The following is a 22,553-nucleotide window of genomic DNA, read 5'->3' as shown; positions in this document are numbered from 1 at the left end:
GCCCTACCTCATGAGCCACAGAACCATTTAAAGCAAAAAAGTCCTAGGAGCTGTGCATTCATCCTGCTCAGATCCAGAACTCTGGAACTAGGATATAAACCCTCCTACCTACATCCTTCTGTACTGTTAAGAACATAAGAAAGACCATACTGGGTCAGACCAAAGGTCCATGTGACGGTGCGGGGAGAAGGGTTGCTGATTCAGTCCTCTGTCAGGCCAGCTCTCATTTAGGAGAATAAATGAGAGCTGGCTGGAGATAACCTGGCCCTAATTGGAGAAGCAGAAACAGCTGCCACCTAATTAGCCTGGGGCTGTATAAAAGCCTCAGGGGAAAAACGCCAGGGAAGAGCAGAAAGAAAGTGAAAAGGCAGAGAGTGGAAGCAGGGAGGTAGCCCCTTCTGCCTGCCTGAACACTGTTATAGGCCAACTGTATATGGTGAAATGGTGGTGGGAACAAGCCTGTGAATAAACTGCACCAGTAGATACTAACCCCAGGGTCTTAGAATGACTTTGTGGACATAGCAGAGGAAAGAGCCAAGGGGCCCTGCCATGCTCTGACAGTTCATCTAGCCCAGTCACCCTGTAATAGGCCCATAACTTCTGGCTGAGTTACTGAAGTCCTCAAATCGTGATTTAAAGATTTCAAGTTACAGAGAATCAACCATTTACTTGAGTTCAAACCAATAAGTGACCCGGGTCCCATGCTGCAGAGGATCCCAAGGGGATCAGCCAATCTGACCTGGAGGAAGATTCCTTCCCAACCACAAATATGATCAGTTAGACCCTGAGCCAAGGGGAGAGACCACCCGCCAGACACCTAGAAAAGAATTCTCTATAGAAACTCAGAGTTCTCCCATCAAGTATCCCATCTCCATATATTTGTTAATAGCAGTCATGGGTGGGCCATATAACATTGTAGGCAACTTCATCATACCAGCCCCTCCATTAGTTTATCAAGCTTTGTCTGAATGAACAGTTTGGTCAGAAAATGTGTGCTGGTAGCTCAGAAGAGTGTTTAGAACTGAGGAAAAGGGGAAGAATTGGCATAGAAGGCTCCTAAATTTGGTTAGGACCAGCCAGGAAGCAGGAATGGGGGAGGTAAGCGCTCAGCAGTGCATAACGATCTGACCATGGCTTGTGATGGGATGTTAGATAGGGTGGGATCAGAGTTACTACAGAGAATTCTTTGCTGGGTGTGTGGCTGGTGAGTCTTACCCACATGCTCAGGGTTTAGCTGATCACCATATTTGAGGTCCGGAAGGAATTTTCCTGCAGGGCAGATTGGCAGTGGACCTGGGTTTTTTTCGCCTTCCTCTGCAGCGTGGGGCAAGGGTCACTTGTTGGAAGATTCCCCGCACCTTGAAGTCTTTAAACCCTGATTTGAGGACTTCAGTGGCTCAGACACAGGTTTAATACAGGAGTGAGTGGGTGAGATTCTGTGGCCTGCATTGTGCAGCTGGTCAGACTAGATGATCATAATGGTCCCTTCTGACCTTAAAGTCTATGATTCTATGACTACCCACTTGTAGTTTAGTGGAGCAGCAGCATATTATACTTTTGACTTCTAGTGGCTAGATTCTGCAAAGAATATGCATTCTATTGCAATTGTAGTCTAGCTCATGTAGTAGAACTGCTGCTTTTGGATGAAAGGTCCTCATTCCAAGTCTCTGCAGCAATGGATTCCTCAAACACTATAAAATGCAATGACTGGATTAGAAACAGTGATTTCATGGGCTACAGCCATATCATCTCAAACAGTGATCTTGTCATGGCTCAAAATGTATCTTAATCTTCCTTAGGTCATTACTTAGACTAACCTCTAAAGAAACTCAGGTGCTACAGGGAATAGTGTTGGTCATTCTGTAAAGTAGTTCCCTTCCCTTAGTCAAAACTGAAATAGTTCCCCACCACATAAAACTACATCCCGGATGACTTGTGGTAATTAAAGAGATTACTGCACTTTTCACAAGAATAGTGGTTTTAGCTCTTGAATCCTGGCTGAACTCCAAATACATTCTATCTAAATTTCCCTTTTAATTAAATTGGATATGTTAGTGCTAACTTCCTGTCCAACCTGTTGTGTAGTTTGTTGGTGTATATGTCTAAACAGTTGTTCCATTTCATTTAGAGAGGTTCTTATATTTTGAGCAATTGTTTCCTTGCAGCATCATTAATGTAGTTTTAAGCTAGGATTTATTGACAGTCCCATATATTTGGTCACATGCTTAGAGTACAATTTCAGCCTGGGATGTCCTTAGACTTCTAAGAGAAATGGAACTACACATAGGACAGTAGCAAATAAACTGCTGAGACCACCTCTTTGTATATGGATGACATGAAAAAGCCAACATAAAATGGGATGGCGCTATTCACATCCATCTGGATCTTACATTCACAATCTGCAGCCTGATATTAACAAACTTATTTAGGCCTTAATCCCCTTAGATATGTCCTCAGAGGTCACAGCCCAAGAGGAAGTCAAGGGGTGCCAACAACCACCTTCCAGATTCTGGGTTTCTGTGGGGTTTGAACAACTTTCAGTGTAAACCAGAGCAGCCTTGGGACTATTCCAATTTATGGCCACCTCCTCACGGCTATGGGCTGCACAGCACCACAGGATCCCCCACAATGTACCTGTACCAAACCACTCTGTCATAAACAGATAAATAAGAGTTAATAGAACAGAAGTATTTCATCTCTCTTTTGCCTGTAAAGGGTTAACAAGATCAGTAAGCCTGACTGTCACCTGACCAGAGGACCAGTCAGGGGATAGGAGACTTTCAAATCTTCAGGGAGGGAAGTTTTTGTGTGTGCTGTTAGTGTTTGGTTGTTGTTCTCTCTGGGTTCTGAGAGTGACCTGACGTGCAACCAGGCTTCTCTCCAATCTCTTTGATACAGTCTCTTATATGTCCAGAATAGTGAGTTAGTGAGTACTAGGTAGATAAGGCGAGTTAGGCCTATGTTTGTTTTCTTTATTTGCAAATGTGTATTTGGCTGGAAGGAGTTCAAATTTGTATTTTGCTGAAAGGATTTTAATTTGTACTTGTATACTTAGGCTGGGAGAGTATTCCCAGTGTCTATAGCTGAAAGACCCTGTAACATATTCCATCTTAAATTTGCAAAGATAATTTTTACTGTTTTTTTCTTTCTTTAATTAAAAGCTTTTCTTGTTTAAGGACCTGATTGTTTTTTTTATTCTAGTGAGACCTCAGGGGTCTGGGTCTGGATCCACCAGGGAATTGGTGGGGAGAAAGGAGGGAAGGGGGGAGAGAAAGGTTATTTTCTCTCTGTGTTAGGATTACTTTCTCTCTCAGAGAGAGTCAGGGAGGGGGAGAGAGAAGGAGGGGAGAAGGCGGATTTTCCTCTCTGTTTCAAGATTCGAGGAGTTTGAATCACAGTGATCTTCCAGGGTAACCCAGGGAGGGGAAGCCTGGAAGAGGCAACAGTGAGGGAAAGGGTTTACTTTCCTTTTGTTAAGATCCAGAGGGACTGGGTCTTGGGGGTCCTCGGGCAAGGTTTTGGGGGGACCAGAGTGTACCAGGCACTGGAATTCCTGGTTGGTGGCAGCGTTATAGGTTCTAAGCTGGTAATTAAGCTTAGAGGAATTCATGCTGGTACCCCATCTTCTGGGCGCTAAGGTTCAGAGTGGGGAATTATACCATGACACCCTCACTGCAGGGTTTGTGAGGCTCCCATACAGGCCAGAGTAGGTAACAATCATCTCACTGTGTGGCCACAGCTCCCATTCGTGTAATTTTATCACCATTGGTCTTCAGTATGACCCCCTTTCTCTCTTTGGCTTCCTTGGCTTCATTATGGTTCTGCTTGCACGAGAGGGGAAGGCTAGCTCAGTGATTTGAGCATTGGCTGGCTAAACCCAGGGTTGTGAGTTCAATCCTTGAGGGGACCACTTAGGGATCTGGGGTAAAATCAGTACTTTATCTTGCTAGTTAAGGCGGGGGCTGGACTTGCTGACCCTTTGGGGTCCCTCCTAGTTGTATGAGATAAGGGATAGACTTTATGCAATGCAAATAGCTACTGAGTTAACACATCTCAAAGACTAAGATAGGCTATTGAACACCAAATATTTACACACTGGTAAGTATACTCAAAGCAGGCAATTTCTGCTGGGTGAGACAAATATTACTAGTATGAAGCTCTGTGGCCTCCTCTACCAGATCTGCTGTCACATATGCTTGTACCACCATTTTCTGAAGTGGAAATTTGCTTCCTGATGTAAGGAGAGGAGCTGGGTGTGTCAGGAGAATGACAGAAATCAAAAGGGATATGGTATAGTGAGGCTCTGCTCCCCTTGATTCTTGGTTAGTGTTAAGACCCTGAGAACCTTATGCGTGGGTGTAAATTAAAGCTGCCTGGAGACAGGCAGCTGAGAAAGAGGGAGCCACAACCAGCTCCCTATCTGCTCACAATGTTTTTTTTTCTTTTAAACTTATACATCCCCAAACCATCCTCAAATGCCCCTCCTATCACCAGAGATTCTAGGATGTTCTTTAATGTCCACGTCTTCCCCCATGGAAAGCTGGCAGAGAAGGAACCCTTTCACATACTCTGATCTCCCCATCTGAAGGCAGTGGAAATAAATCAGCCTGTAGCAAATAGCTCTCCCACCAATGCTGGACCAGTAGACTCAGATGGTACCATCCTTCCCTCATTTTGGACAGGTTAGAGAGAGAGCGAGAGAGTGCACATGCAGGATGGCCTCCACCATTCAGGTCTGCCCCAAACCTCAGCAATATATAAAGAAGCATTTCATGATCCAGTACAGTATCAAGCAGAATGAGGTTCTGAGGCTTTGTCCTTAACCTAATTTTGTTCTGTAGGTTCACCACAGTTGTACCAGCACTGGAGAGATGTTGTGCATTGTAAGCTTGTATTGAAGGGGTTAAATGCAAGATTTCTGAAGATGTACATTTTACCCCAAACATATAAGCCTGAAATACAAGTTATGGCTTTTCATCCTCTCTCGGTCTTGCAGCGCTGCCTGCTCAGAGTACTAGTAAAAATAAAAACAATGCATTTTCCAAATGACAACAGCTTTTGCTAAGATATGCATCTCATTGTGAGAAATGCAAAGCAGACAATAGAGCTGACTGAAGATTTTGATGAGTATATGAACAGCATTTTAGATGGGGAGGGTGAGGAAGCGATGAAATTGGCACTTTGGAAGTGTTGATAATTGAAGTGCAGCAGATTTTGTTCCCCATTTTGTCTAGTGTGTTTTACTAAAATTCATATGTAAAATTTATAGGGCTTATGAAAAGTTTAACAGCTTCTTTCAGATAAATCTGATGTAGTCATCAGAATCAGTGAGTGTTTCCAAGGCCATTGCCTTCATGTAAATTAGTTCTGCATCATGCCAAATAAACATTCACTATTCTTATCAGAAGCTAAGAGCAAAGTGTGATTTGTCTGTATTGACATTACCTGCACCACATCAGGTGGCCTGCTAGCTGCTGAAAAGCATTAATCTTTCACCCTCATTATTTAGAAATGGAGCGAGATTGTAGCTTGCTGTGAGCAAGACTTCAAGTCATATATTATAGTGTGCAAAGAATTCTAGTCAGTGGCAGTGTTGAATTTCTTCATATGTTTTATATCTAATTCATGTGTGAAAGAGCTGGCCATGTCATAAGGTGAAGAGAAATGTTTTCTTCTTCTTGTCTCCAAATGTAGAATTCTCCCTCCACCCTCCTGAAGTCACAACTACCCAATGCCATAACATGCAAAATTCTGTCTAGCATCGTGAAAAGTTTAGGGTCTGAGGTCTCACAAAACATCAAAGCTTTATAACACTTCAAAGTCAAAACATTTCTATATCTAGAAAAGCCATTGTGAGTCATTTATACAGGGGGGTTAGGTAAGTTAGTGTTACTCTCCCTCAGAGGTTTATACAGTTTCATTTATGGATGGGATTTTTAAAAGTGCCCAACTGTGGCTATGAAGTCAATGAGAGTTGACTTGCATAGGAGAAGAGTTAGGCCAATACTTCTGAAAACCTCACAGTAACGAAGATACTTGGTTTTACAGGTGGAAGGGTACAAAAAAAAGTAATCCCATTGCACATTTTACAAACACTTTACAATATCTGTAAAACTAATTTCATGGAAAATATATGGCACATTTATAATGCTTATCCAGTGAGGTGCAAAATGAAAGGGGTTGGTTTTTTGTCATTTGTTAGACATAACCTACCCAACTCACTGTTGACTTTTCCACGGGTGAATAATGCAACCATTTCAAATTCATGCTAATAGACCTCTACACCATTCCATACCTCACTGTTCTTGTACACATATTGTATACTTTGGGTGCTAGTAAAGACATTTAAGGGAGCATATGGGCAAAATACTGGATGCTAAGTAAGGGTTTAGTGAAGTGAGTTTGTAACCCAGACTGCCTAAGAAGTCTCTGTTTGTTATCTTTGACATTTCTGCCATTTTGTTTGTATTTTGCTTGGCTAATATTCTCCTGCAAGCATTTATGCAGTGATGCTATAAATTGTTTGGGACATAATAATCTATGATTCTATGATATTAACATAGATTGGTTTCTTTAGGGATCAAGCTGGTACCCATAGGGTTACATGGAGGATAAGATAAGAGCGGACAGCAACTCCATTAGGATTTTATTTGGTTGACCTTTAATGAAATAACAAGGCTTTGAAAATCCTTAGCATAGGTATAGGGAGTTCATGCCCCCATTAAGAGAAGATGAGCTAGCCTCACTAAATTATTTAAAGAGGAAAAAAACTTGGGGGGGAATATATTAGCCTCTTTTGAGCTCTGTTACCAATCCTTCCTGTTTCTTTGCTCAGAATAAATACAAGATAGAGAGAAAATTCAATGTTGGCTGGATATTATGAGAAACAGTATTAGGTTTAAAAAAACCAAAAAACCAAAACATTATTAGCCATTCCTATATAAGACCACATTTCCTGCATTGTGGTGGTTAAACCTACTAATTGATTTCTGTTGATATTCACAGGATTTTTATCATTTAAGTAGGAATGCTTCATTATGAAAAAATCCCAATATTAGAACTGGCATAAATCAGTGGTGTGATTTGCCCTGTAGGTTTTTAATAGGTTAAAATATGTTAACCTTCACTTAACTTCAAAATAAATATGATTTAACTAAGAAAATAGTAGTTTTATTTGATTTTATTGAAAGATACCTGATACAGCATAGTCAGCCTAATGTATATATAAAATGCTATGGGCACTGGATAGTACAGAGTACTGAGGAGTTGAAAAATCATGCAGAAAGGATTTGGGGACTGCTAGCACAGAACAACTTGAATTTTATGTGGTCCACATCTGTGAAGACTTTTGTCTTCTGTGCTTATGAAAACATATTTCATCTTTGATACAGCTATTTCATAGGATCATATTAGTTAAAACACAGAAAAGGCATATTCAAATCCATCCTCCTGCAAGACCTTAGAACACAAAAGAAGATTCAACTAAACTCAAACCTTTGTAAGTACAGATAAGGATCCCAAATAATCTTAATATTGTCCCAAATATGAAGGCCCTGTGAAAAATCCTGTCTAGCCATAGTAAGAAGTTTAACAGCATCACTGACCACAGAAACCAAAATGCCTTATTTCTGATGTGTTGATTATACCAGTTCCAGCTGCCCTTAACAGCCATGAAGAACTCTCTGAGGAAGACATACTTGTAATACAAGCTTGTGACTGAATAAATAGCAAACTGAAGGCAATCATTCATCACTCTTGATTAGAATTCCATGTGTTGCCAATTATTGAGGTGTTATTAGACACAGACCCCAGTTTACCTACCTGTGTAAATCTCCTATGTCCACATCAAGAAATTATGCAATTTCCACAAGAAGGACAAAGGTTGGTATGATAACAAAACATCTCAGTGAACAAGATATGTATGTATGAACCAGTATTACATGGTGCACATTTTTGATGCTCTAGACACAAGGTGTTTTCTCCCAAATTTATGTTCTTTATACCTTTAAAAAAAGTTTGTAATCCAAGAATAACTCATCCTATAAAGTGGATATGAAAGAACCAAAGAAATTGAGATAGGAGGCTGAGGACAGAGTTGCACCTTTTTAACTTCATTACTTTAAAACATTTGGATTTCTTTTGGGCATAACTTTAGAGCCAAATGTTGTCAATTTCTTCTTGTATTTTTGTTTTTTTAAAGAACTGCAATGTTTTTTCTAAGTCTTTAATTTGTTTTTATGTACTCAATTTTAATTCCAATTTAATGAAAACTTTATCTGTGAGTATTACTATATGTAATTAGATTCTTAGTGTGAAATATCTATGTCTTTATAATCAGATATCAGAGATTGCAAAGACCTAAGAAATCACCCAATACATCTTCCTGACAATGCAGTATTCTTCCATACAATAAATATATTATGATTTTGCCCAAATTAGTTTTTAAAATGTCCAGTGATAGGACTTTTGTCATTTCTCTCAGGAAACTACTCTGCAGCTTCATATGTGTCACTGCCAGGAAGATTTTGTTATTGAACCTAAATTTCTTTCTTAATTTCATCCCGTATTCTTGTTATATCCCCTATATAATACTAAATAATAGTCTTCTCATTTTTGGTATTTAAAACCTTCCACTATTTGTAGACCATTGTCATATCTCTCCTGTCATCCCTTATACAAGGTAAACATATTGTAGATCTTTTAATCTTTCCTCAAAATTCACTGTTTCAAGACCCAGAATTATTTTTAATACTGTTCTCTGAACTCCCTCCTATTTGCTGATATCTTATTTGCCATGTGGTGCCCAAGACAAAATTCAGTTTTCTTGGTATCATTTACCAGAAACAGGGTCTATTAGCTCCCTGCTACATTACATAATGCCTTTTGTAGACTTTTGTGCAGCCATATCTTAAACTCAAGTTTAATTTGCTTTCTTTCAGTCCACCACCACCTGTCCTCATTGTTGCTTCTTTTCCCCTGGTAATTACATGTATAATTATACAGTGTCCCTAATTGGGATATTTAAAAAAAAATCAATCTTATTTTATTTTCTTCCAGCTCTTTAGGTCCCTATGTATTATTTCCCTAACCTGAATGGCGTTCATTAGAAAATAAGAACGGCCATACTGGGTCAGACCAAAGGTCCATCTAGCCCAGTAGCCTGTCTTCTGACAGTGGCCAAAGCGAGGTGCCCCAGAAGGAATGGACAGAACAGGTAATCATCAAGTGATCCATCCTGTTGCCCATTCTCAGCTTCTGGCAAACAGAGACTAGGGACACCATCCCTACCCATTCTGGCTAATAGCCATTGATGGACCTATCCTCCATTAATTTATCTAGTTCTTTTTTTAATCCCTGTTATAGTATGGGCCTTCACAACATCTTCTGGCAGGGAGTTCTTCTGGTTGACTCTGTGTTGTGTGAAAAAAAGGGTATTGGAATATTTTTCTTCCTTAGAAGTATGGTTCAATATGCTATGAGTAAAGTAACAGCAATCGAGAAAATGATTAAATGCTGCAACCACTGGACACAATTGTTCATTGAATTTGATGATGGTGATTCCACTCCTTTTTCAGACTATTGCCAGCACTACTAGCATAAATAGTCCATGCTGTTTTCATAAGTATGGCCAATTGTTCTCATCTCAAATTATTTTCAATCCCAGTGAAGTCAGTAGGAATTTTGTCATGGATTCAGAAAGAGCAGTGTTAGGTCCACTGTGTGGGAATTAATTGGTTAATCCTGGATCCTGTAAACGATATGCATATGAGTAGTGTTATTGGACTCATATTCATCAAGTTAATGACATGCATTAGGGTTTGCAGGCTGGAGTCCCAAGGCCTGCAAACATTTATGCATCTGCTTAATTATAAACACAAGATGAATCCTGTTGACTTCAGCAGAACAATTCACTCGCTTAAAATTAATCACAGACATAAGTGTTTGTAGGATTGGTACCTTAAACTGTAGCCTCCTGGATCCAAGGACCTGAAGTCAATAGAAAACTCCCGCTGATTTCAAAGGGCTATGAGTCAGATCCTGACTCATCTTCTCTGACTCATGCAAAGATATTTAACCAAACATAACTGACACAGGCACCAAAGAAGGGAAGATAAACGAAGCTGCCTTCTCATGATTGTCTCTAGTATATTTCAGCAATGATTGCAAATTAAAACATGCAGCAGACACACTTTATTAAACAAGAAACTTCTGAAAGCATACTGCCACATTTCACCTATGAGAAAGACAAAGTGAGTGACCTTTTACTAAACCAACTTCTGTTTGTGAGTGAAATAAGTGTTGAAACTTCACAGAGCTCTTCTTCAAGTCACTATGAAGCTTGCAAGATTGTCTCTTTCACCAACATAGGTTAGTCCAATAAAAGATATTACCCCACTCACCTTTTGTCTCTCATATCCTGGGACCAACAACGCTACAAACAGCACATTACCTATATACCGTTCTGATAAATGTTATTTAACAACTTACTTTTAACATTGACGCTCACATTTTCAAAAATGGTTGGCTAATGTCGGTCACCTACATCAGATCATTGCAATACAGTTGTATACAACTATACACCATGCCTTTAGCTAATCATTTACAAGGTTTTAAAATTAAGATGTGGACTGGCAAAGCTGGCTGCTAATCAATAATATATTTCACGTATATGTAACCCTTCTGCCCGTCTGAGTTGGCAGCAACAAGGGCTAGGTTCAGTATCTAGGGGTTCCATTTCAACAACACAATGCAAAACCAGCTCAAGCCCCCATCCAAAGACCATCCCTCAAGCCCCTCTAAGAGGCAGTACTTCCCCTCTCACAAGCACAGAGTCTGAGTGTAGCAAAATGCTTTTAATAAAGGAGGGAAACAAAGTGGCATTATGTTGGGGAATTACCATAAATAGGATTCATAACACAAACCATGAGCAAAAGACCCACTTCCTTCAAGTAAGTTTGGCAGTATCCTTTTCCCCTCAGGGTCTTAAGTCCACCAACCCCCAAAAATCACCCAAAGTCCCAAAAGTCCAACACCCCAAAAGTCTCTTGAATCCAGCAACCCCAAAATCACCCAAAAGTCCAACAACCCAAAAGTCTCTGTCCCTGGTCAGTGCAGCCTCCGAGATCAAAAGTTTATCTGCAGAGTTTTACCTCCCAGCCCTGGGGAGGGGCGGGCACAGCAGTGTTAAGGGGCACCTTATGTGCTCCAAGGCCAACTGCCCTGCCTCTCCATGGGGTTCCGCGGAAGCCTTCACCATGAGCTTCTCCACCAGCCACTCCGCAAACTGCTCTGCTCCACTCCACCAGCCACTCCGCTCCACCAGCTGTCCCGCAAGGCCGCTTCAGTCGTTCCACAAACTGCTCTGCCAGCTGCTCAGAAACATAGCTTCAGGCTCCCCCACAGCACTCAGTGATTTCAGCTCTCAGTAATTTTAGCTCTTTAGTGATTTCAGCTTGTAGTAGGGAAGCCTCAGTGCTGGTGCACCAGTGGCCCAATATGAATTCTACTCAGCAGCCTGTAACTAGACTCCTAATGGAATTAAAATTAGTTCTGATATTCCATAGTAGAGAGAGAAAGGGGTACAATTGGTATTTCAGGCCCTCAAAAGCAGCCCATGCCATCAGGTACAAATGTCTATCCCCAGCATCTCTCAATTCACTGGGTTTTGGAACCCATGTCTCTTGTCTAGTGAGTGCTACTTAGTTGATGGTGAATCCCTCTGTCATAAAACACTTTCATTGTCCTTGATTGACATAATCAGGGTAACAATACTTTATTCTTCCTGCCCCAATAACAGAGAAACTGAGAATCCCACAGCAAACAAAGTGACCATTTAGGCTCATGCTAGGTGCGGTAGGTGTGCCTATGCAAACAAGATCAGCCTCTGAAGTTCTTTTCCACCGCTTGCCACAATTCACCACCAGATGTCAGGGTAGAGCTCATCTTCATTTTCACTCTGCTTATATATATCTATATCTATATCTCTATATATCTATATCTATATCTATCTATCTATCTATAGAAATAGATATAGATATATATATAGGATTTTCTTGGATTTTCTTGGCGCGCATGTATATTTGTAATGAAAGCAAACATCTCCCAAGGAATACTTCATCTCAGTCATGAAATTTAATTTAACTCTTCTCCAGTTGAAGTTCTTGAGTTTTACTTCAACTGATTTACTCTGCGATATGTCAAGTACCGCTTTTACTCATCACTTCATTTAGCAGTGAGGAAAAGTCTGGTATTCTACTGCTTGCCTTTACAGTACATATATTTTCTTCCTATAAATCACTCTCACTGGTTCACAAGAGAGTGGAGGGAGCATAAAATCACAAGATGTGCGAAGTCCACAGTCCTCTGATATTTATATTTTATTAAATTCACCTACAGTTATGATCAGTTTTATCCTTATTGTCTACTTTTTGCAAATGACTGTGTCTATTCCACCCCGCCTACTATTCAAGCAATGGCAGCTAGATGTGCAGCTGTTGTTACCTGATAATGAAAAAGAAAAAGGAATTAATAGCTCAGGGCACTGCATCAGAAAAAAATTATTATTATTTTATAATTGCAAACAGTACCATCAGATGAGAAATTAGACGAGAAATTAATTTGAATTCAAGGGGAATGGTTTTGGAACAAATTATCAGATTGTAAACAGAACAGTTCACAGACAAGCACATTTACTTCTTCTATTAAGTCCTTCCTAGAAGAAAAACACACAGAGCTTGATTCTCTGCTGTTCCAGGAGCTTCGCTTGGCACAGAGGGGCTCAAAGGAAGTGACAGGAAGACAGTTACAGCTCTCTGATTCCGGGACCTGACAAAAGTCAGGATTGCTTATGGGCTGCTCTAATTTGATATATTGATACAGGGTCCTCGATGAGCTCTACACCAGTGGAGGAGAGATGTAGTGCAGTGGAGTTATAACACACCCACTTCCCACCCGTCTCCCCCCAACATGACCCCTCCTTCCCTTGATATGCCACCTAAGCCAAGAACGAGGGGACTGATAGGCACCCAGTGTGAAGTTAGTACACTCGTGCCTTCAGGGAGTTCATCTCCAACAGGGGAATTCACTCCAGGCTAGTTGCCGCCAGTTTCTGGCATTTTAGTACCTCCTGATGGTGAAAAGCGCCCATATCTGATTAGAGAATCCAGCCCTTTAATGCTGTTTCACATCCCTTCTTCCTTTCCCCCTATAAGTCTCTCTGATACTTTCAGCAGTGATTTGCGGTAGTGATCAGAGGTCATTGAAGCTGGGTAGTATGTGATGAGTTTGTAGGTATCAAGGGCTTAAAATAATATGAACTTTAGTAGTACTAAATCTTTCATTATTTCCCATTTCCCCTTTACCTTGAAGCAAAGAAATCATTGTTTATGGGGGATGGGGTGGGGGAACAAAACACATCAAGCTAGCCTGGTATAATCAAGCTAGTATCATCATTGCACACTTGCATCTACTTTTTTCATATGCAGGTACTTCATAGATCGGAAGAGTGATTCAGAGAGCTACTTTACAATAGATGGATCTGAAGGAACCATTGCAACTAATGAATTACTGGACAGAGAAAGCACCGCACAGTACAATTTCTCTATAATTGCAAGTAAAGTTAGTAAGTATGGCATGAATTGAATTAAGATACTAAAGTGGTATCTCTCAAAATACAATTCTCAGATGTGAGCCTCCTATAAAATGTTTATAGGATGAAATGATTTAAGGATGCATAAATGTTTCAGTTTGGTAAAGCTAAGTATCATATTCAAATACTCACATATAGTCAGGTTTGATCCTGTACTCCTTAAGCAAGCACAGTTCCCACTAAAGTCAATGGAAATTTTATCAGAAAGAGGTTGGAGTTAAAGGATGATATTAGAACATACATTTTACTGGAACTATTGTGATTAAACAATTGATAACTGTGATGTAACTACTGTAGTTTGTGTCTCGTATGTGTACTGAACTTTTAAATGGAGAAAAGTACCTCCTTGCTGCAGAAATAGCTGCCATTTTGTCTGTGGGTGCTACAGTGGAGAGAGAGAGAGAGTTGGTGCTCTCACACAGAGACCTTTCTCTTGTTCTTTGTTTTGTTGTTTACTTAATAAGATCAAGTTGAGGATAGTCAAGGAGAAAGCATACCTTTCCTCTTTGTGTGGAGGAGAGTATAATGGTTATTTTAATTCCCAGACAAAAAACTATATTAGAATGCAGTTAAGGTTGAGGTGATATCAGTAATGGAAGGCTCTGCATGAATTCACCTGCCTGATCCATCTCTCCTCTCAATCTGCCCAAGCCTCCCTGCCTAATCACTCCCCTGGTTGTCTTCTCCCATGCTCTTCTTTTAGTCTGCCCTCCAATGTTAGGAACTCCCTCCTTCTCATGGGGCATCAAGCAAGCATCCCCCTCTTCATTCACATGCTTCTGTATAGCACACCTCTTTCCCTGTCAAAGTTAATTCTCCTAGGTTTGTTTCATCCTTTGGAAAAAAGCCTATTGTTTGATCATCTGGCATCTGATTCACCGAAGTCTGTCCATTGACTTAAATAGGCTGTGGATCTGGACCCCTGGTGCACTTTACTACAGTATTGTATTGTTTATCTGTTTTAGAATGTATGTTACAGAGGCAGGGACCATGTTTTCCCTTATGCATTATTCAGCAATGATTACTCAATAAACTATACATACCAGTAACGTAGAAGGTAGGACTTTATATATATATATATATATATATATATGTGTGTGTGTGTGTTATTAAAACTTGCTTCAGCTGAAAAAAAATATATCAGTTGTAGTTATCCCAAACTGAGCCAAAGGAATATCCCTAAAGGCTGAAGGTAGAACAGGAAATAAAATAAAGTGCCTATGCACTTAAACTGAAGGAGTCATCTGATTATGTGTATATCCTAAACCTGTGACCTCTGACCTTACCTTTGTATGGGGGAAGTACATTTTCTTGAGTGAATTAGGAAAAAATATAGGCCAGCAGAACTGTAATCTGATTTCAGAGAATTTGAAAGGCATGCAGAAATGGTGTTGCAGCATGGAGATCTCTTAATAGGCTGTGCTTAAGCAAAGCTTAAACATTTAGATTTATTGGTAAGTAAGGAGCATTTTTGGTTTGCGAATTTGTCCTGAAATAAGGCATTTGTTCTAGTGAACTCATTGTGAATCTATTATTCTCCCAGACTCCAGAGTAATTAAAAAAACAGGTAAAAAAAAACAAGTTCACTTCAACATGCCATATAAAGGGAAATACAGTTATAGTAATATAGTGCTTATATTAAGAGTTGTTGCATGTACCCCACATTATAAAATTCCCAATTCTAACCATTAGCCAACCTAGTAAACCTATACCTCTCATACATTTGAAATTCATATCCCCATGTACCTTAATATTTGTGCATCAAATGTTATTCATGTCATTAAAAATAAATGTTATACATACAGTACAGGTATAACTGGCAATACTTTGGAGAACAAAGAAATATTACCTGTCAAAGCTTCATATAGGTCTGTCTGACTCAGAGGTAACAGAGGGAAATGCTGGGATTTCAGAAATGCAAAGAAGTAGTAGAAAAGGGGGAAAGGGAAAGTTTCTGAATTTCCCTGCCATGGAAACATTTTAAATACTTTATCAATTCACTGCCTCTGTCAGGGAGAAGTACTGAGTGGACCATTGGAAAAAGACAGAGAAAACTAATTTAATTATTTAGACTAGTTCCTGCTTTAAAACTGAACATTATGGCAGTTACTCAATACTGATGTAGGAACAGTGGAATGGCTACACCTGATCAGATTAATGGTCCATTCAGCGCAGTGTCCTGTCTCTGAAAGCAGCCATTACCAGCTGCTTCAAAGGAAGGTGAAATATACCTCATAATGGACAATTATAGAATAACCAAGCCATCAAGAAAGTTTCTTCCATAACCCCATCAACTGGAGGTTATCCTATGTCCTGAAGCATGAGGTTTTATATTCCTTTTGAATTGTTATCGTAGCTGTGAGCAAAAGATGTTCACTTTTTTTTCAATTCCCTTTTGCAATTTTGATGAAATAATCTCATATGTTCCCCATTTCAAGCCACCCCAGCAAAACAAAATTTATAACTTTTGAAAATTAGCACATACAAAAATTGACATTTTAATTTTAATTCTCCCAGGATGAGAGAGAATGATTTGGTTAACTGTCTCATCCATTCAAGTAGTTGTATATAGCCCTCAGTTCTAGCCTATTAAAAAAAAGCCTAACCATATGTGTATTTATGGAGTGATATACATATAGTTCAAGTATGCAAGGTATGAATTTAATAGCTAAGGGCCCAAATTTCCAAAAGCAATCTCTAGGGCCCCAGTTCTCCACATGTTCTATTTTACAGGCAGTGGTCTAAGGCACAGGTGAAGCAAACTGCCCAAGGTTACACAAGAGTTCTGTAGCCAGGAAGTGAATTCAGATGTCCCAGGTCCCCATCCAGTACCTTAAGCACAAGCCATCCTCTTGTCTTCATTAGGAATTTTCCAGCCCATAGTTACCCAAGAAGTGTTGCTCTAAGAGTAGAGATGATAGACAAGATACAGGGGCTTGTACCATCGTTGTCCAAGCACCTGCAGTTCCTGCTGACTTCACTGGGATTTGATTGTGCTCAGCTCTTCAGAAAGTGTCAGATCACTTGTATTTAGGTGCCCAAATCAGCACAGGCACAATGGATCACAAAAGTAAACACTTTTCTCTGCTGTCCAGAGTTTTCTCCTCTCATACAATAATCTACATTTGTGAAATGAACAAAAACAAAATAAGAAGATTGTTCTCCTCAATTTAGAGAAAATCACACTTCTGGCTGGCTCCTAAGGCCCTATTGCAATTGACTATGTGATCTGCTTCTTGTGTTTCTCACTTAAATACTGCCCACCATCTTGGCCCCCAGCAACTCAAAGAGAAATACAAATAAAACTGGGCTTTGCCACCATGCCATTTTGCATGGAAAATAATGTCAAGGTCATGAACAAATTTCTGTGGATCAGCTATGCCTGTCTCATCCCTGGGACACAGTCCTTATTGTTTTCCATTGCACATCTGTGGCTTCAAGAGGGGCTGTATTTAAACTCAGTGATGATACTTATCTTACCTTTCTTCCACAACAGCTAATCTTGACTAGGAGTGATTGTGCAGGCCTCACAAAAACTAATTACGTTTCAGTAATAGCACAAGTACAATGCAGCTCAAATTGCTAAAGATAGTGGCAGGCATTATATAAACCTGAGTGCAGATATGGATGAATAATGCAGACTTTCCTTACAAGCTGATAATGCTGGCTGTGGCTCATATATTGTTATTATTAGCACCAGAGGTTATATTTTTTAAAAGGAAATAGATTGAAGGACCAGAGCAAAGTCTGGTAGCCCCATTATTATTCTTATGATTATAGCTAGGCTCAGGCAGCCCCACTATTATTCTTATGATTATAGCTAGGCTCACGCAGCACTATTGTAAGGTATTAGCCAATATGAGTGAGGATAGAGGAATCTACTCCCTTCTATTATCTTTCATGATTATCAGTGACAGGCTGAAACAAGTATATTTTCAAAGTGGTGCACAGGAATTAATAAAAAAACACAACCAAACTACTCCCATTGATTTTTATGGCAGTCACTTTAATTCCTTCTAACTTTCCTTTGTTTTTTAAAAATTTACCCCATTAATTTCTGCACTGTGCTACAGAAGCTGAAAACAAAATGAAAATAATCTTTCATGTGAAACACTTCCAAAAGAAAATTCAAATCAATATGATATATAGAGAGATTACCACTTTAATAGGAATTACCAAGATTTTAAACAGTTTAACTAGTCAGCTGCTTCCATTTACAAGACGCTTGAAAGAACATACATCATTCACAATCAATGCATTATTAGAAAAATATTTTAATATATTTTTAGTGATAAAAAGGAACTGACAGTGATGACTGTGCCCTCATATTGTCATCTTCATCTACAACTTAGGTTCAGAACTTCTTCTGCAGCTATCTCTCATAGAATCATATGACTGGAAGGAACCTTGAGAGGTCATCTTGTCTAATCCCCTGCACTCATGGCAGGACTAAGATTTATCTAGATTATTCCTGATAGGCATTTGACTAACCTGTTCTTAAAAATCTCCAATGATGGGGATTGCACAACCTCCGTAGGCAATTTATTCCAGTGCTTAACCACCCAGACAGGAACTCATTCCTAATGTCCAACCTAAATCTCCTTTGCTGCAATTTAGCCCATTGCTTTTTGTCTTATCCTCAAAGGTTAAGAAAAACATTGTTTTTTCCTTGAAAATTGTTATTATGTCCCTCCCCAGTCTTCCCTTTTCCAGACTAAAGAAACCTAATTTTTTCAATCTTCCCTCATAGCTCATGTTGTCTAGACCTTTAATCGTTTTTGTTGCTCTTCTCTGGACTGTCTCCAATTTATGGACATCCTTCCTGAAATGTGGCTTCCAGAACTGGACACAATACTCCGGTTCAGGCGTAATCAGCACGGAGTAGAGCAGAAAAATTATTTCTCGTGTCTTGCTTACAACACTCCTGCTAACACAATCCAGAATGATCTTCATTGCTTCCCCTAAAATGAACTTACAATAGACTCAAAGAATCATATATGACCGAGATATTCTGTATGAATATACAATTTTCCTTCCAGAGAGCACCACTGCATGGGCAAGATTTTTAAAATGAGGTACTGTTCAAAGTGAAGCTGTGAAAACGACACATTCTTACTTGACCCATCTGATCTCTGTATTCAGAATCACTATTGCTTTCTTTAGTAACCAAAAGAAACTTTTGCTGTATTTTTATTTTTTTTTAGCACTACAGAGACAATTCAACCTTGAGAGAGTGGGGTAGAATTTATTTTAGATTGTCTATCAACAAAATTGTCACTTAATTCCCAACTGCGGGGCCAAACTCTGTCCTCTGTTATATCCTTTTGGCTTCAGTGAGGTTCAAATGTGTAGCTGAGGATGAATTTGAAGGAAATGGGTTGCAAAGGAACAAAAATTGACTTGCACTTGTACTAGTGTTGATTCACAAGAAAAAATAACACAGCAGCTTATATTCTTTTGTTGGTTTTTTTAGATCCTAAATTGAGATTGCAGGGCTAGCAGCAGTACTTTACTTGTATATTTATAACAACAACTTTTTACTTGCAGCTGAATGAATTTGATTTGGAAATCATTCAAGTCTATATTGTGGCTTTGTAAGAGGTAGCATACAGCTGTGCCACTGGACAGGAAAGAAATTGTACCTCTCAGAGGTATAATTCTCACCATGCTTTTATGTTGGTCTGGAGGGGGGAATTGTAAATTGCTAACCTATACACACAGCAAATTATTATATCCTCCATCCATGCTGTTGCCTGTGCTGGCCACAGATCCCAGGATTGCAGTGGCTTGTGCAAAAAATATTAAATATGGAAGTAATCCAAATAATTCAGCATTTCTGAAAGGTTCTGTTTAAATTTGGTTCTAAAAATGGGTGTAGGTGTAAGAGAGTTCTTATATTTCTTATCTCATTCTGTTCTGTCTCTGCCAGCCATGACTTACAGCACTTTTTTTTTTTATGGCTAACTGTAACTGCATAGAAACCTGAATATTTTCAATCCTGAAGGAAAAAAATTATCTTTTGATTTTCTAACCCCTGTGTACTATAGAGAATTTTGCATAGTGGAATTGTTCCTGCTTACACCAGCACTGAATTTGCACATAAATCTATAAACAACTCTCCAGTAATATCTGTAGAATACAGCAGTTTGGAAGAGTTGGAAGGTCCTTGCCGATTAACAAGATGCATACCCTTTTTAAATATTAATTTTCTGCACATGTGTATGTGTTACCTGCACAATGGATGGATAATTTTTGCAGCATAGTTCAGTGGACTAACCGTTGGTTTATAATCTAGAGACACCTGAGTTCCAAAGCTGACTATCACTGGCTTACTCTGTGGCTTTTTTGGCAAGTCACTGAACCCTTCTCTCTCATTTTCCCCATCCATACAATGTGTATATCTATTTACTTTCCTAATTAATTACCATTTGTACAGCATCTTGAAGAGGTATAGTAGCTTGTAATTATTAAGTTTTTAGATTTTTTATATTTCATCATTAGAAAAAATGAATACAGTTTTAAATCATGAGAAATGATTAGCAGTAGAATTCTTTTAAAGTGATCTAAGAAAAGTATGCACCTATAATTTCCATCTGAAGAGTCAATTTCAGATAACCTTACTTGTATTGAGTAGTTACCTTACTCCACGAATAGGAAGATACTACTCAGTGTAAGTAAGGTAATCAGGATCTGGTCCAAAACAATAAAGCCCTTGAATTGAGTCTGATCTCACACTGTTGAGAATGAAAACTAAGTCCATTGAAGTCAACGAGTTGCACTAGCGTGAAAGCTGTGTATCTGGAACCCTTGAGTGTTTCATGCAAGATAATGGGCACTGTTTTGAGAGGGACATACAGAAATAGTATTTCTTAATTCTTCTTTCTTTCTGTCTAAATTTTTTTATAGGTAATCCATTACTAACCAGCAAAGTCAATGTTATAATAAATGTCTTAGATGTCAACGAATTTCCTCCAGAAATTTCAGTGCCATATGAGACATCTGTATGTGAAAATGCAAAACCGGGACAGGTATTTTGATATTTTGGTTTCCTTTTAATGTTACTATTATTTTATAAAAGTAAAAGCCAGGGTTTTTTTTGTTGTTGTTGTTTGTGGTGGGGAGGACTGTATTTTTCATGGGACACACTTAAATATAAAAAAATGTGGATGAGATTTTTCAAAGCTGCCTAAGAGATTTGAGCACCAAAGATTCAGCATCCAAATCCCCTAGAAAGCTTTGATAGTATCAGTTTGTAATCCTTTTGGAAATTAGCTATGTGTTCCCACTGAAAACAAGCACTGGCTTTTTGAAATTCTTATTGTTCCCCATCACATTTTCTGTTATTGGTACTATTTATTTGTATTATGGTAGCACCTAGAGGCCAGGGCCCCGTTGTAGGCACTGTACAAGTATACAGCAGAGACAATTCCTAACCCAAAGAGTTTAGGATTAAGCATAAGACTATAGACAACAGGCAGATAAAACAGAGGAGGTGGGCTCAAGGAAGCGATTCGATGATACTTGATTAGGTGTCTTTATCCATATGTTCCTTCCCTGGGAAGAAGTCTCAACAAAGTGGAGATATTTTCACCCAAAATCAGCAGTCTGAAATATACACATTACACTCAGGATCTGATTGTGATACCCTCACTCAGCTGAACGGCATCTTACTCCACAGGTGATTAATTTAAGTTAATAGTAAAATATGCAGAGTAAGATGTTTCTCAACTGACTGAAGCATCAGAATTTGGTCCACAATTCTTTGGTATGTGGTCCTGTTTAAGTGCTGTACAGTCAAAGGTCTGCAAAGCCCTAGGCGCTAACATCTTTTGCACTGTATCAAAATTTTGCCTCAAGGAAACAGGGCTTGGAGCTTTTAACAGTTTGATTACTTCCGTTATCAGCTGTGTTCCCTCTAAGTGTGTGCCTGTGTGGCTGCACATGAGCCCATCAAGGGCCGTGCACCAGCCAGGCAGGTATGCACACAGGTGAGCATGAAGAATGTGGAGGGTGGGGGCAGTGGGGTGAGGTGATGGAGGTTTGGAGGAGCTTGGGGCATGCTGGGCTAGGGGGAGGGAGAGACGCCTCTTTCCCCCAGCCCCAGTTCTGGCTGGGGCTGCCGCAGGGATGAGAGAGACGGCAATCACCCCCGCCCCAGATATCCCTAGGGCTGTGGCTGGGCCTGGAGAAACAACTCTCTCACCTGACCCCAGTCTTGGGGCTGTGGTGGCCGGAGAGAGACTCCTCCCCCCCAGCCTCGGGGCCATGGAGGGAAGAGACTTTGCGTATGTGTGTGTTTCTTTCTCTCTCTTTCACACACACACATACACATTTTCTCTGTGTCTCACATTCACACTTTGTGTCTTACACACACACACACACACACACACACACACACACACACACACACACACACACAGTGTTTCACACTCACCCACACACACACATACTTGTATTATTCTTGTTGTTGTTACTTCCCATAATGCACATATATTCTCTAATTTTATTCTTTCAAAGTGTTATTTTATTTTTTTGGCTGGTCTACGCATTTCATAATTTTTATTTCTCTTTTATGCTTAAATGTAAATCTTTGAGTAGTGAGTTCTAAAATGCCTAACCTGTCCTGGCTGGAGTAATTATCCCTATGGTAATTTTTTAAAAATATATATATTATATCTAGGTTTTCTGTTTCTACTGATGGTGCACATCTGCACATTACTTCCATACTGGTGCACATAACAAAATTAATTCCACACATGCGTGGAAAAAAATAGAGGGAACATTGGTTATCAGCTATGGAATTAGAATAATTTTGCCTGCTCTATAATTAGTGACTAGCAAAAAGAAAAACACACCTGCCTATGTAACCATCATACTCATTTTTTAAGTGACAGTTTTGTCTGTG

At 39.5% G+C, this 22,553-nt stretch overlaps 1 protein-coding gene across 2 annotated transcripts in view; it reads left to right on the top strand.

Moving 5' to 3' along the window:
* Positions 1-22,553, top strand: part of CDH12 (cadherin 12) — a 623,017-nt gene that overhangs the window by 588,245 nt on the left and 12,219 nt on the right. For both annotated transcript variants that reach the window (XM_030551749.1, XM_030551748.1), the window contains 2 exons: positions 13,485-13,621; positions 20,555-20,676. In XM_030551749.1, the coding sequence (XP_030407609.1) occupies positions 13,485-13,621; positions 20,555-20,676 (259 nt within the window). The remainder of the gene's footprint in view (positions 1-13,484; positions 13,622-20,554; positions 20,677-22,553) is intronic.

The sequence above is a fragment of the Gopherus evgoodei genome, chromosome 2, assembly GCF_007399415.2.
Source record: "Gopherus evgoodei ecotype Sinaloan lineage chromosome 2, rGopEvg1_v1.p, whole genome shotgun sequence".
Classification (NCBI taxonomy): domain Eukaryota; kingdom Metazoa; phylum Chordata; order Testudines; family Testudinidae; genus Gopherus; species Gopherus evgoodei.
The sequence above is the reverse complement of the archived record's forward strand: the minus strand, read 5'-3'. Positions and strand labels throughout refer to the sequence as shown.